The sequence below is a fragment of the Microcaecilia unicolor genome, chromosome 11 (assembly GCF_901765095.1).
Source record: "Microcaecilia unicolor chromosome 11, aMicUni1.1, whole genome shotgun sequence".
Lineage (NCBI taxonomy): Eukaryota > Metazoa > Chordata > Amphibia > Gymnophiona > Siphonopidae > Microcaecilia > Microcaecilia unicolor.
Window position 1 is genome coordinate 40,740,857 of NC_044041.1, and position 15,031 is coordinate 40,755,887.

Below are 15,031 nucleotides of genomic sequence, written 5' to 3' on the forward strand. Positions count from 1 at the left end.
TCTGATGTATGCTGCTTCTGCTCCCACTTAAATACAGTTCTATCTAGCCTAGCCTATCCCCCTTACTCTCCAATTGGTTAAGGAATAGATTGATTACCTTGCCTCAACCAATCAGCTCTATACAAATATCAGTTACATAGGTTTAATATTTCTCAAACTGACCTGTGACCTGGGGCCCCTTACACCAGACATTGTGGCTCCCATCTCTTACATGTTCTTATTATGATTGATTTCTCATATTCCTAGTACTAACTGCTAACTAAACTCTGGCATTCATTAAAGGGGTCAAGGGCCAGTCTTACTTAATGGCATACAGCTATAGTTTATTACTTCTTTCAGGACCATTCCTACATTTTACCTATAATTAATCAAGGAGAAGAGAGCTGACTAGTCCTGACCTCTTTTCACCTATCAGCTTCTTACACAGAACTTGCTAGGACCACAGAAAACTCAAAACACATGTTGGCCTCTTCACTGCAGTCTTTGCTTAGAAAGTCAGACAAAGAATTGAACAAATATTCTACATAGAAATTACAGAATAAAACATATTCTAAAATAAGCATCCTTATAAGACATATTCTAAATATCAAGAACTTCTAAATTCTAACTCATTTATATCTAGAATTATTTAGACTCTAACTATTTCCTTCTAAGCAGTGTTCAATTTAATCCTAAACAAACTGCCTGCAATATGCCGGCTCATAATAGAATACATATGTGCTAGCATTAACAATCCATCACTCACAAAGGTCTTTCTGACCTTTCTAACCTTTAGCTCGACAAAGCTAGAGTTCTAGTAATTAAATCCAGCCTGCATTCCTTTACCTGCAGGACTGAAGAGAATTCAAACTTCAAGCTTTTAATATCATTTCTTATATATATATAATTATGCCCATGGCTGCTTCATATCTATCTATATATATATATAATAGATATAGAACGTACATAAGCAGAGACTGAATGTGCAATTGCCTTGAATTCTACCTCTCGCCCACCACAGCTACATTTTCTAAGGCACAACTCCTTGAAGTCTGGCTTTTGTAGATAATAATTATGATCAGAGAACAGCAGGCAGAGTGAAGTTTTGGAAAATTTAAATTTATTACAGTATGTGTTTAAAAAGTATGCAAATCCAATCTATGCATCACATCTATGTATTACTTAAGCTGAATTGTCATAACCTAACAAAGGGACCCTTTTACTAAAGCTTAACGTGCGCTAATGGAATTAGCATGCACTAAATTCCAAGAAGGCCACTATGAGATTCTTAGCATTTAGCGCGGCCCAGCTTTAGTAAAAGGACCCTAAAGTTTTATATATTTGACAATATCTTTACTTCCCAAGTTCTGTCTTTTGAAAAAATGTGAGCCTAGGATTCCTCTATCTACACTTATGATTCCTAGATCGAAGGGTAGTTTGGGGCTCTTGGACTTGTGACAGTACAACCTGGGATGTGGACTGAGGCATGTAAGGGATTGGCTGGTAGGTACATCTGGTTTTATGCTGGGGGAGGTGGAGGCTGCGTTCCTGCATCCTATGTCTGCTTCATATGTGCTACGTGCCAGGGGAGCAAGGTTGGGTGAAACACTTGGGAGCCATGTGATTTGGAGATATATGAGAGATGTTTGGAGGGCCTTAGGTATCTTTTTCAAGGGTTACAGACATCTTTCCCCTTTCCTGACCTTGATAGGAAACCCTGATTTCCCTCCTGGAATGGAGAGCGAAGGAGTCTTTAAGGATGGTGATTTACTTGATGCGGAGAGCAAAATGCTTTCCTTCTTTGTTTTGCGGGAGAGATATGAGTTGGTGGACTCAGATATATACATGTTTTTGCAATTGAGGCATTATATCGCCTCCTTATCTGTGGCTCGTCTCCAGGCCTCCTTCGCTCAGCAGGTTGCTTTGTGCCTGAGGTTAGAGGACTTGGCACATCTTTGTTTATGCCATTATGTAGATTCTCTCCTCGCTGTCATGCCTGATTTGTCTTTGCAGAGTGTGGCAGAAGCCTGGTTGGGGGAATTAGACTGTAGTGTTTCAGTGGCGGTGTTTCAGAGCTTTCTTAGTAATATTGCTAAAACATCTATAAATATTCTTCATAGAGAACTGGAATGTAAATTTTTGTGCCGTACTTATATTTCACCCTGGAGGGCTTTTAAGCACGGTTTGCTGAGTCAGGAAGATGTCCTAAATGTGGACAGGACAAGGCCACTCTAGGCCGTATGTTCTGGATTTGTGCAGGTTCTATGGGAAGGGGTGAGGAGCGTCTTGTCCCGCTTCCTGGGGAGGTAGATTACGTTGCATCCTGCGGGGCTTTTTGTTGTAGGATGAGGTACATTTGCAGGTGGCGTTGGATGCGCAGCACCTCTTTTTGGCAAAGGCAGTACTCTTGGCCAAGAAGGTTATTCTTACCCAGTGGCGGTTGCGCAGAGCTCCTCAGTTATCAATTTGGTATACCTTATTGTTTGAGTTGGCTCTTTTCGAGCGCAGGTTAGTGGGTAATAGACCTGAATCTCAGTGGAAACTCTTCCAGGCTGTTTGGGAACCATATTGGTCTATACTTACTCATAAGGAGTGCAGTCTGCTTTTGAATGTTTAGGCTGTACACCAATTATGATATATAATATTAGGTGGTAGCTCTGTATTGTGATGTTCTTGGGTTCAGTACAGTATTTTGCACAATTATTATAGTGAACCTGATGTATTAGCTCCCTACTATGTCCAATTTGACTTCTTCTTTGTTTTGGTCACAGGGGAGAGGGGTTGGAGGTAGGGGGGTATTGGAGGGGGGTATATATATGAAAAATGTCTTGGATGTTTCTTGAGTTATTGTTTATTTATCGGGTTATGCCATATGTTTTATAATAATGCTGCTTTTGTATGAGAGGCACGAAGTTCAGTGTTTTCTCACTGGTTTGTTCATTGTTCTGGACAGTGCTTTCTTTTTCTATGTATTTGTGACACATCCAAATAAAGATGAATAAAGATGTTCCGAGGGAATGGATCCTCAGAAGCTTAGCCGAGATTGGGTGGCAGAGCCGGTGGTGGTGGTGGTGGTTGGGGGGGGGGGGGGGGGGGGGGGGGGGGGGCTGGTGGGAGGCGGGGATTGTGCTGGGCAGACTTATACGGTCTGTGCCCTGAAAATGACAGGTACAAATCAAGGTAAGGTATACACAAAAAGTAGCACATATGAGTTTTATCTTGTTGGGCAGACTGGATGGACCGTCCAGGTCTTTTTCTGCCGTCATCTACTATGTTACTATGTATTAAAAAAAATGTAAGCCTTAGAATTCAATTTTTTTCTCTTCTTTTGAGAATTGAGGATTATTTGTATTTTTTAAATCGAAATGTTCTTTTCCAACTATATGGGTGAGACTGGTAAGCAAATATTTTTTGAGAATAGCTTGAGATTTCATTTTACATTTTTGAGAAGCAATGTATTTTAAATTATCTGCATTTTATGTGTGTTTTGATGAGATACTTGGACATTATTTATACCCATCTGTAGTTAATGATGCAGAGAGATGAACAGAATGAATTTATTCTTTCTTTCAGAGTTTCTCCAAAGTAACATTGCACTTGAACAGGACTCTGCTGCCATGTTCCTCCAATGAGACAGAATGCTGTTCAAACTCGCTCCACACTGTTGAAACTCTTCAGGTTGTGGCATGTCAGAATTCCAGCGTTTTTGATGTTCTGCGCATTCAAGCAGAAATATTTGCTAACTCCACTTTCAGGGGAAATGTGTCAGGTAAAAGATATCAGTAGAACTTTTTCTGTGACCAGAATACCCATTCACGTAATAAGGGATAGAGTAAATCAGCACATGATGTTTTCTGATTTGTCAACTTGATTTCCTTGAAAAAAAAAAAAAAAGGGGTTACAAATTGGAATGGAAATTAGAAACCTTGTCATTGTTCTCCCTAATAAAGCACTATACATTTCACATAGATTTTTCGATTGATCACCATGAGCATTGTGAGAATTTTTTTTTGTTATCAGATGGCATATGTCCTGATTGACCAGCAGGGAATATGCTAACGTCTGTTACTCACTATAGTGGTTACCTTAGAAGCATCCCTATGTGCTTAAATGCCTGGATAGGCACAGATAATTAAATGCCAATTCAAAACAGAGGCCATTTACCCCTGGGGAAGCTGAGTATGTCTAGAATGCAGGGGGGCTTGGGGAGAATGGGATGAGGGAGTGGTCTGGGCAGGCCCACAATACAAACATGCGTTCCCTGTTTCACATAAGGAATTCATATCTGTTTAGGGAGACCTAGATGATTCCGCATTTTTAGGTATAACTTGTCTGGAATGTTTTTACGTTTAGGGAGCGTGCCAGGTGCCCTTGACCTGGATTGGCCACTGTCGGTGACAGGATGCTGGGCTAGATGGACCTTTGGTCTTTCCCAGTATGATACTACTTATGTACTTATGTACTTATGGTATTTACATCTCCCCTGATGCAGGTCTAAAGGGCAACTGCTAACACTGATCTCTGGGGTCCCTGTGATGGAGATGCCCCCTACAGCAGGACCTGGCCCCACCATCAAAGCCTCCCCTCCATATAGCCCCCCCCCTCCCCCCCCCCCGGCAAGAACTCAACTTGTGGCAGCCTCTCCCAGGATCCATGTCCCTCAAAGCAACCCTCCTGTAGCAGGCTGTCTTGACGCATTTCCTAGGTCTCTGGTGTCTAGTGGGGCAGGATCGATTCGTCTCGACTAGAGAGTTGCTCGGGTACTGGAATCCAACCCGTCCCCATAGGGAATCTAACCCAACCCCGCCCATCCCCATGGGGAATATTACCCGTCCCCGCCCATCCCCGCAAGAATTTAACTTGTCCTCTCTCAGTCTCTGGGTTTGAGCCGCAGCACTGCAGGCAAGGAAGGAACGGAAGTTGGAACACTCTGGTGCGCACATATAACACTTCTCTGATTCACTGGCACTGTGTGCAAAGAGATCACCACATGCACGCGCCAGTAGGCCAGGTGACATCTGATGCTCATGCCTATGTCAGAGCTGAGGTCTACGCATCAGCCCGGAAGCAGAGAGGATTAATAGTAATAGTAAATGACAGCAGATAAAAACCGGATCAGTCCATCCAGTCTGCCCAATAGTCACAATCATTATCAATTCATGATTAAATCAACAATGAATGTGATATTATATACTTGATTATAGTCTTTCTGTGACGTTTCTGAGACATAGATCATAGAAGTCCGCCTGGCTCTATCCTTGTGTTCCAACTGCTGGAGTTGCCCTCAAAGTGCACTCCAGCCTATTCATCTTCTCATTTGCGGGACACAGACCGTAAAAGTCTGTCCAGCACTGTCCTCATGTTCCAGCCACTAAAGTTGCTGTCTAAACCCTTTCCAGCCCATCCAAAACCAGATTGCCATATGTGAGACACAGACCGTACAGGTCTCCCAGTATCGGCCCTAGTTCATCACAGCCAAAGTCACCATGTAAGTGTCACGCAACACATTCACACACATGCAGCCATTTAAGTTTAGGTTTTTTATAACTTCCATTTTCTAAATAGAGATCCTCTGTGTTCATCCCATGCCTTTTTGAATTTTGTCACCATTTGTATCTCTACCACCTCCTTAATGGAGGCTTTCCACATCTGTGCTGTTAAAGCAAGGAGGAGGAGGAGACAGCACTCAAAGAACTTGGTACTCGGTAGGTGAGAGGCTGGTGCAAGTGCAGCATACACTTCCACGGGAACCCCACAGGAACTGCTTCCGTCCCCATGGGAACCCCACAGGAACTGCTTCCGTCCCCGTGGGAATCCCGCAGGTTCCGCGGGATTCCCGAAAACCCCGTTCCCGTGCAAGTCTCTAGTCTCGACCCAAAAATGAATGACCACTGAGTAATATCACAGTATTACTGCTAGGGTTCTCGGTGACCATTTTGGATTGAGCTGAGACATGAAGCAGGAGCAAGTGGGCATCGCTGCTACCCTGCTAGACACCAGAGACCCCTGGTAAGACCAGGGAGTGAGTCATAGGGTGGGGAGCCTGCTGCAGGAGAGTTGCTTTGAGGGCCGTGAGCCTCAGGGAGGGAGGGGGTTTAACCTGGGGGAAGCTGCTACTTGTTAAGCTCTTGTTCACATGTGGAGGCCTCACCCACTGGTGGTGGGGGTTGGATGTGAGTGCCATGATGGGGGCCTGATTTTGGGGGGTAGTGGCTAGCTCCATCAGGGGGGCCTGATTGGTTGGGTGCTGTCAGGAGTGTTGTGTTCATGGAGTGGGGGTCAAGAGCTGGCATTGGAGTTTGGGGCTTGATGGGGAGGGCTGCCGATGCTGGGATCAGAGCCCTTGGCAAAGAAAGCAGCAGTTTTAAAAAGTTGCTCCTGTGTCTGTGTTTGGGGAGGGATTTATACATTTTCCCACGTGCAGTTTCTAAAATCACCACTCCCTCTGTAATACGGGAAGGTCTTAGGTTCAAGACTAAACGATTATCTTACAAGATATGTTTGGCAGAGCCTTTTGTAAATAGTGTGGCCGGCTTGATGTGTGAATTCTTCTCCTCTATGTTCTCTCTAAAATCTTCATGTCTTTGAGGATACTGATTTTGATTTTTCTTTTCTCCTCACTCTTCACTCTTACTTCACTGACCTTCATAGTGTGTTTATCTTTTCATCCTCATGATGTGTTTTGTACTCATTACCTGCAACCTCCTTCAGTGCTGGCACATTTAGAATAATATTGGTGCATATAGAATTGTTAATTTTATACATTTTATTTTATTAACAGAAAATGTAACTGTAATTCCTAATCAGGTCTACCAGCCCCTTGGCCCATGCCCTTGTGACCTGACTACAGGGGCCTGTGATATTCGTTGCTGTTGTGACCAGGTACCAGTTCCCTGTTTAATTAAAGAATTCCTTTGTAGTGCTATGTTCCATAGTGGTGTAATAAGAAAGGCTGAGTATTTATTTGAAAAAAGGATCCAGGTATAATTATTTACTTATTAGAATTTACTATACCACGTTTGCTAATTCTCAGATCCAAATGGTTTACAATATTTACAAATTAACAGAGCTCATAGGAAAGGAACTACAGATGCTGACAGAAAAGAATAATCAAACACGCAAGCAGAAGAAAAAGTCAACAGAGTAGGAACAGGGAGTAGGGTGGGGAATAATATAGGAGCTAGGAAAAAGTAAAGGGACCCAGCAAATGAACAGAGTACTTCCAAGCTAGGTTGAGTCAAACGCTGAAAGAAAAAGCCAGATTTTCATCACGATTTGGAAAATTTTCAGAGATGGTTCAATTCGAATAGATAATGGCAGAGAGTTTCCTAAGGCGAGGGCTGCAGAATTTAAAAAACAGTGCTGTGTAGTTTCCTCTGGGCTTGCTTTGGACCTGGGTATAATTGGAAATAAGTGTTCAATTAGCATCTAAGTTGCTAAGTAAAATATTTATTTCTTATTAGGAATGTACGCCGGAGGAGAGGCAGTTGTTTAGCACACTTTGCTATACCGGAGTATTTGGTGGTAATGTGATGCCACCGTTTGACCAACTCTGCACTGTTCAAGCAATGAATAATGCACCTGACTGGTTCCCTTTCCTGTGCGTGCAGTCTCCCCTCGACAACACACCGTTTCTGGGGCTCTTTTATCAAGGGGCTACCGTGTAAGTACCAGCAGTTTGTTGACTGCATTGGCTTCCCAGGGAATAAAAGCAGAAGTTGCACAGGTGATGAAAGAACATCTGCCCATGTACGATGTCCCTGGTGCCCAGTACTTCTTTTACGAGACTTGACAGTTGGTTAAATCAAGACAACTAGTCTTGCTACTTATCTTTATTTGAAAAAGCTGAGTATATCACTAAGGGGTCCTTTTGCTAAGGTGCGCTAATAGATTAAGGGCCCTGTTTACAAAGGCATGCTAGCGTTTTTAGCACGCATTAAAAATTAGCACATGCTAACTGTGTAGATGCCCATAATATTCCTATAGCACGTGCTAAAAACGCTAGTGCACCTTTGTAAACAGGGCCCTTAGTGCGCTAAAGGATGAAATGCCCATAAGAATATAATGGGTGTCTTTAGCGCACCTTAGTAAAAGGACCCCTAAATGTGAACTTTATAAAGTAGAGCTGTGCACTTGGGACTTAAATTTACATCTTGTTAAATATGATAGCATGGATGGTACCTTCCATTTAGACAGCAATGTTGGCAAAACAAAATGCAGAAAGCAAAGAAACATTTTATCCAAGGCCTCTTGTCAGACAGAATTTGGCAGCCCTCCTCAAAATTCAATTAAATTGAATTTAATCCTTCTGATCTTTATTTTTTTATTTTTTGCAGCCAGCAGTAGAAAGAAGGTGAGGAGATAGCGGTATAGGTGGGATGGGAGGGGCCCAAAAACATCTGGATATACCCCAGATTCTTAAAGAAGCTCCACAAGAAGTCCCCCAAGCTCAAATGTCAACCAGAAAAGCAACTGATGCAGGAGTAGGCTTCAGCAAACCAGTTCAGGAGCTGCACAGAAATCAATCTGCCAGCTGCTGGAGATAAAGAAATACTGAGAGCTGGAGCTGCACAATGCCCAAATAGGGCAGACCACAGTTCAGTGTTTATTTCCACCTGCTGGCTGATGGATGCAATGCCCACAAGTTCTGGACTGGTCTGGTGGTTTAAAAGAAAGAAAATGAACAGATAAGACCTAATTCTTCCTTTTATACAAATGCTGAGTCTTTGGTTTTATGTCTTCACAGCTCAGGATCACAAGAATTTTCATTTAAGGTGCCTTTGCAACATGACTTACAGCCATCTACTGATCATTATAAACAAGGAGACCCAATCGTTTTTACAGATCATAATGACTACAGTCAATATGTCACAATTCCTCAGGTAATAGTGTTTAAGTTCGTTTTAATAATAGGCTTTGCCTTAATGTTCTGTACTGTATGATGTCTAGCGATCCAGTTTAGGTTAGATATCTTGAGCTGTTTAGCCATATTTGCCAAAAAGATGTTATTCTCCTCTGGTTTCTTCTAATCAGAGCTTTATTGATGTTATTCAGGTTTATGTGAATAACACTCGGTCTTGTCTTTCTCTCTTAGCTGTGTATGTCTAATAGCACTATAGAAATGGTAATTATTTCTAGCTTTTTTTTTCTTCTGTATTTTGTGAGCTTCCAGCTCTAGCTAGAAGGTCAAGGGGCTGAATTAATTTACCCATGTCCATTGATCTGGGAGCGGAAACAGGTTATGGAGAATTATACCTTTGTTTTCCTCAGCTCCCCCAAAGCTGAGGAAATAAGATCTGAAGTTCTTATTTGTCATTGGGCTAGCAGGTCTGCAGGGTGTAGCAGTTAGCCATTTTTAAATAATTCAGTTTGCATACTTCAGTTCATTAGGAAACCAAGGCTGGGATCTGATGCTTCAGGGCTCCTTCCAGACCACTACAATCATGGGCCCTGAATCTGAATAGAAATCATTTATAAGCACTGATCACAATCTGCTGTGGAGTTTGTGATCACTGCTGTCCCAGGGAACAAAAGACCTGATTTGGGGATTGAGCCAGGGAGCTTCTGCATGGCAGTATACAGCATTATTATTGAGCTGAATCTCAGTTTGCATAGTTTTACATAGTTTGGCATAAAAATAGGTGGACACAGAAGTATTTAATGAACTGTTTCAGCACTGTTGTATGTAACAGTCGCAGTATTTCAATCATTTTTTTTTTTCTTTACCAGTCTATGAATGGACAGTGTATAAGAAACTCCCCAGTGGCATTCCTTCAGAATTTTGACACGGTGTGTACTTACACTCTAGCAAATTGTTCAGGTAACCCATCTCTCAATCTGATCATATAATCAGTTGCTTTATGTAGCCTACCTAATGATAAAATGATAAGGTACAGGGTATGAGTCTTATTCATAAAGGCTTTTTCTCCATTCTGTGCTTAGAGAAAAAAAAAAAAACTTTAATTGGCAAAGTCCTGTATACTGTATTCACACAGTCACAACTTTGTCACGTCCTGATGATACAAAGGATGTAGTGGCAACTCAAGAGTATTGTGTCCCAAAGTCAGATGATTCTGCTTTGTGTTCTCCACAGATGTCATCACCCTCAGCCTGCCTCAGCCTAAGGCATTTAGCATAAACGTTTTCCTGACTTCTGCACAGGCAGGTACAAACATTTCTTTTATCCTTCTACCCTCTCTCCAGTAGAGCACTATTCATCATCATCATCATCATTTATTTATTTACTATACCGTTACTTATTGCTATAGCAAAACAGAACGGTTTCCATAAAAGAAATAAAACATATAAAACACATATTCAGCTCTTAATATTTCATTAATTTCTTATTTTGGATTTAGCTCACACCTTTTCATTGGTAGGTCAAGATGACTTACATTCAGATAGAATAAATATTTCCTATCCCAGAGGGTTTACAATCCAAGTTTTATACCTGAGGGTGAATTGACTTTTTTTCCAAGGTCGCCAAGGAGCAGCAGTGAGATTTGAACCCTGGCTTCCTTCGTTCTCAGCCTGCTGCTCTAACCACTAGACTACTACTCCATTTCAAGTCATGTCAAAGGTATTAGCTAACTTCAAGCTTGTTAAAATGAGCTACTAGTCCTGTCTTTGGAAACTTCAGTCACCTCTATATTGACGATACATTCTCAATCAAGCCACAGTATACAGCATATTAGACATTTTCATTTATATACTGCTTAAATTAAGTGAAATGCTTAAAATGGTGAATAGATTAAAAAACATAAAAAGCCTAAAATAAGTAAAAACAGATGTGATAGCAGTGAAACCTTATCTTTGTGTTCTTTTTATTTTATTTTAATTTTTTTAAGAAGAGTATTGAATAAGTAATGCATTGTCTTTGCAGAAACTAGCCATCCTACAGATTCAATGTGTGCAAATGTGACCTTGGAAGCTAATTATACATTCATCTGGGAGGGAAATCTAATCAAATCGGTCAACGTGAGTGCTATCAGTGGAAATGTCTTCTTCAGCCCAAATGGTAAGAAGCTTTAAAAAAACTTTTTGCATTATATCATCATTTAACTATTCTCATTGCCCCTTGATCTCTTTCTGCATAAATTAAAGAAAGTTTTAGATTATGGCTGTGGATTTATATAGAGCATTTTATTGCGAAGGGCTTTTTCTGAGCTTATTTGACCAATACATCTCTAATATACCATTATATCCCCATATGTGGGTCCAAATGTGGTTTATGTTTAAATCTGTTTATTATGATAAGAGCATGACGTATACACATCCACTTAAGCAGATATCCTGTAAGTTTTACATTAACTGTACGTTGCTAACATTATATATATATTATAATCCCCAACATCCCTCCCCCTCCCAATCCCAACTATTCCGTCCTATACAGTCAACTTTAACTTAATAACTCTAAGGCACCCCGCCAATGTTCCGCTGTTCAGTTCAATCAGCACAGCCAATGTCAGGTCTGAGGCATCAGAGTTCCTTTCTGTATTCTCTTCCGCGAAGGGCCTCCAAATGTGGTTTATATCAAATGACATAAATACGACACCAATAAAATTCATCATTAGAATTCATAATGGCTTATTAGATTCATATTAAAAAAACCTACTTATATAAATAAAGTTTTAATTTTTTTTTATGGCTAACGAAATAATTCAACTCAGTTCTAATACCCAGAGGTAGAGAATTCCATTAGGAAATTGCAGGAAAAGAAAAAATAATTTCAGCCATCCTAGAAAACCTCACTTCTTTAAAAAGTGCAGGACAAATCATCTAAGTTTGCAAATGGGAAGAAGTTCTAAATAGAGGTATACAAACCAGGTTCATTACTAGAACAGATGTAAGACCATAAATAGCCTGAAATATCATACAAACAGATTTAAAAAGTATTGTTTAATGAACTGGGAACCTGTGCAATATTGCTATATGAGATGAAATACTAATTTTGGTTCTTTCTGTAGGATGGATGGTTGGCAGGTCACAAAATTGAACTTAGTTGTAACAGTTGTAATATTTGTCATATTCCATTAACTTCACTTTGCTTTTTTACTTTTTTTGGTTATACTGACATATATGGATGAGCTTTGAGCAGCATCCTGAAGTAGTGGCTTGTTCAGATTCTCACCAAACTGTTGTGCAGTTGCTTTAAAGTGTTCTTGAATAGATCTGTCACAAATCCAAATAGAACTATTCATCCTAATGAGGGATTTCTTTGGGAGCATTGATTTTCTTCAATTCTAAAGGCATTTAAAAATGAATAGCCACAGCTAGTTTCTGAGACAGTGGATATTTTAGGGAGTGGTTGACTTGATGCAGTAATGTGTGTGTGTTTTAACAGGAATATTGATGCAAAGATTCAGGGCAGAGTTTGTAAATGTAAACAGCAGTGGGCCGTCATCAGCGTTATCTGGCAATCCAGGTAAAATATGTCATATCTGTTTACTGTTGTGCTCACTCGGCGGATACTAAAACTCTGTTGCCAGACTGCTGGTCATGAGGACTATCTTCCTTCTAGTGCCTTTTTCTAATTTACAGCTTTATGCTCTCTCTTTTTTTTTTTTTTCTTGCCAGGCCCACCATGTTCTTTAACCCCCTGGTGCTTTCTCTAGTTATAACAGTGGTTCCCAAACCAGGTCTTGTAGGCCAGGGCCACTGAGAGACACAGCCAGGCCTGGGGCAGGACTGCTACCGCTGCCCGCCCCCTTACCGTCCTGTGTCTGACTGCTGTTCCCTCTGTCTGTTTGCTCCTGTTTGCCAGGAGGACCCGGATGATTGCATTAATTCTATAACCCAGGTTATCGCATTAATACAATCATCCGAGTTCTCCTGGCACACTGGAGCAGAGAGACAGACCTGGAAGCAGGCAGGCAGGAAGAAGGTTGCCGGCGCCGGGCCCCCCCCTTGGAGGCCGGGCCCGGGAATTTTGCCCCCCCCTTTCCGGAGGCCCTGTTGGAGGCACCCCAGCCATCAGGTTTTTCAGGATATCTATAATGAATATTCTTGAGAGAGATTTGTATGCAGTGGATGCAGTGCATGCAAATCTCTCTCATAAATATTTGTTGTAGATATCCTGAAAACCTGACTGGCTGGGGTGCCTCCAGGACCAGGTTTGGGAAATACTGAGTTAGCAGCTAGCAGGATAAGTATTGAAACAACCCTTCTGGGAGTTTTGCCTGAAAGCACAATTGACCCAGGGTGTACAGATGTTAGGCCCCTGGCCAAGGAGAACTTGGCTGCTGATCATATACCATGTTGTGTCTTGACTAACAAGAACTAATTCCCTCCCCCCCCCAAAAAAAAAAATAAATTTTTTTTTTTGGATCATACAGTGCAATTTAAAGGATTTCTCTCTTAAAATTTGTTTTGCCTGTTTCTGGATAAAGTGTTACTTACCTGTAACGGGTTTCTGAACAACAGGACAAGTCACCACACGTGGATGATGTCATATGATGCCACCATGAATGGACTAGCTCTCCTAAAGCTCAGAAAAGCCTAGAAAGACTCCTCTGAGCATGTACAGCCCTCCCCCTTTGCCACACCTGCCCCTTCCACCTCATTCTGTTTCTCAACTACAGGTTCATCCTTCAGGGGAGACAGGTGGGTTTATGTGCTGACTTATCCTGTTTCTAGTAGAATTCAATATAAAATTCTTCTCACTTGTAAGGCCTACTATAAAGGTCAGCCTCCTTATTTAGCAAAACTACTTACTCCATATCGACTGGTCAGAACTCTGTTCCAGTAATACAAATTTATTAATCATTCCCTCTTATAGAACTAGGGGATTAGATGCCTTTTGTGAACGTGGTGAAGGCGGTTAGCTTGGCAGAGTTTAAAAAGGGGTTAGACGGTTTCCTAAAGGACAAGTCCATAAACCACTACTAAATGGACTTGGGAAAAATCCACAATTCCAGGAATAACATGTATAGAATGTTTGTACGTTTGGGAAGCTTGCCAGGTGCCCTTGGCCTGGATTGGCCGCTGTCGTGGACAGGATGCTGGGCTCGATGGACCCTTGGTCTTTTCCCAGTGTGGCATTACTTATGTACTTATGGCATTTATATGCCTGGCACCGACTTTTTGGAATCAGTTGCCAGACTCCTTATGTTCAGACCCTTCTCTGATACGTTTTAAATCTGGTCTCAAGACTTGGTTTTGTAAAACATGCTTTTCCTTCTCTACCTTGATTGAAGTTTGTGTTTTAATTCCTATTGTGTTCTAATCTGTTGCCTGTCCTCACAATTGTTGTGTTATATATCCCTCTACCTATTGCTTTATTTAATTAATTTATAAGAAATCAGAAGAGTAGAGTAGAAGGGTAGGCACTTCCAAGAGACAAGGGAGACCAGATGATCCAATAATGCAATGTTTATTAGAGATACACCAGAAAAGACTTGACATGGCACCATGTTTTGGCCCTAAAGCACCTGCCTCAGGAGTCTGAGATATGGTGTGTATGTTTACTGTATGCGGCAAAATTCTCATACACTGATAATAACCAGTGTTTCAGGAGTGCTGGTTACAAAGTCTCAAACAAGTGGAGTTCACACTTTGTAACCAGTGCTCCTGAAACAATGGCGTGGGTGCATCTATTGGCTTCATCAGATCTGTTTATCTTCAGTGGAGAATTTTTGCCATATTGTTGATATGGAATATTTCTAAACTTCCTTTTTGCCCACTGCAGTATGGAGGCCACTGTCATTCCTCGCTTGGTGCCTTGTTTAAAAAAAAATAAAATACTGCTGTTTGTGTATATCAAGTGTGCACCACATATATCTATTTTTCTAATTTCTGCTTCATGGCCAATATGCAGTCTAACATGTTTTTGTTCATCATGTATTTGTCAATTTTTCATTCTGCAGGTTATCAAATTGGCAGACCTGTAATAGTTGGAAATGAGAGCACCTCTGTTATTGTTGGCAGCCAGTTAAACCTTTGGAAGCCAGGTATTAGGGTTATTTTCTAATCTGCAGTAAACAGTTATGGGTCTTATGGCCAAATGCTTGGTAATATCAATTCACCAAAATTTGGGATTTATATGGCAAATGGA

At 41.2% G+C, this 15,031-nt stretch overlaps 1 protein-coding gene across 2 annotated transcripts in view; it reads left to right on the top strand.

Annotated features, from left to right (window-relative positions):
- The window catches only part of TCTN2 (tectonic family member 2), a 54,923-nt gene that overhangs the window by 11,182 nt on the left and 28,710 nt on the right, over positions 1-15,031 (top strand). The window contains exons 4-12 of one of the 2 annotated variants that reach the window (XM_030217666.1): positions 3,553-3,748; positions 6,761-6,861; positions 7,443-7,642; positions 8,726-8,861; positions 9,709-9,799; positions 10,073-10,144; positions 10,862-10,996; positions 12,323-12,403; positions 14,844-14,927. In XM_030217666.1, the coding sequence (XP_030073526.1) occupies positions 3,553-3,748; positions 6,761-6,861; positions 7,443-7,642; positions 8,726-8,861; positions 9,709-9,799; positions 10,073-10,144; positions 10,862-10,996; positions 12,323-12,403; positions 14,844-14,927 (1,096 nt within the window). The remainder of the gene's footprint in view (positions 1-3,552; positions 3,749-6,760; positions 6,862-7,442; positions 7,643-8,725; positions 8,862-9,708; positions 9,800-10,072; positions 10,145-10,861; positions 10,997-12,322; positions 12,404-14,843; positions 14,928-15,031) is intronic. The other variant, XM_030217667.1, reaches the window with a different exon arrangement.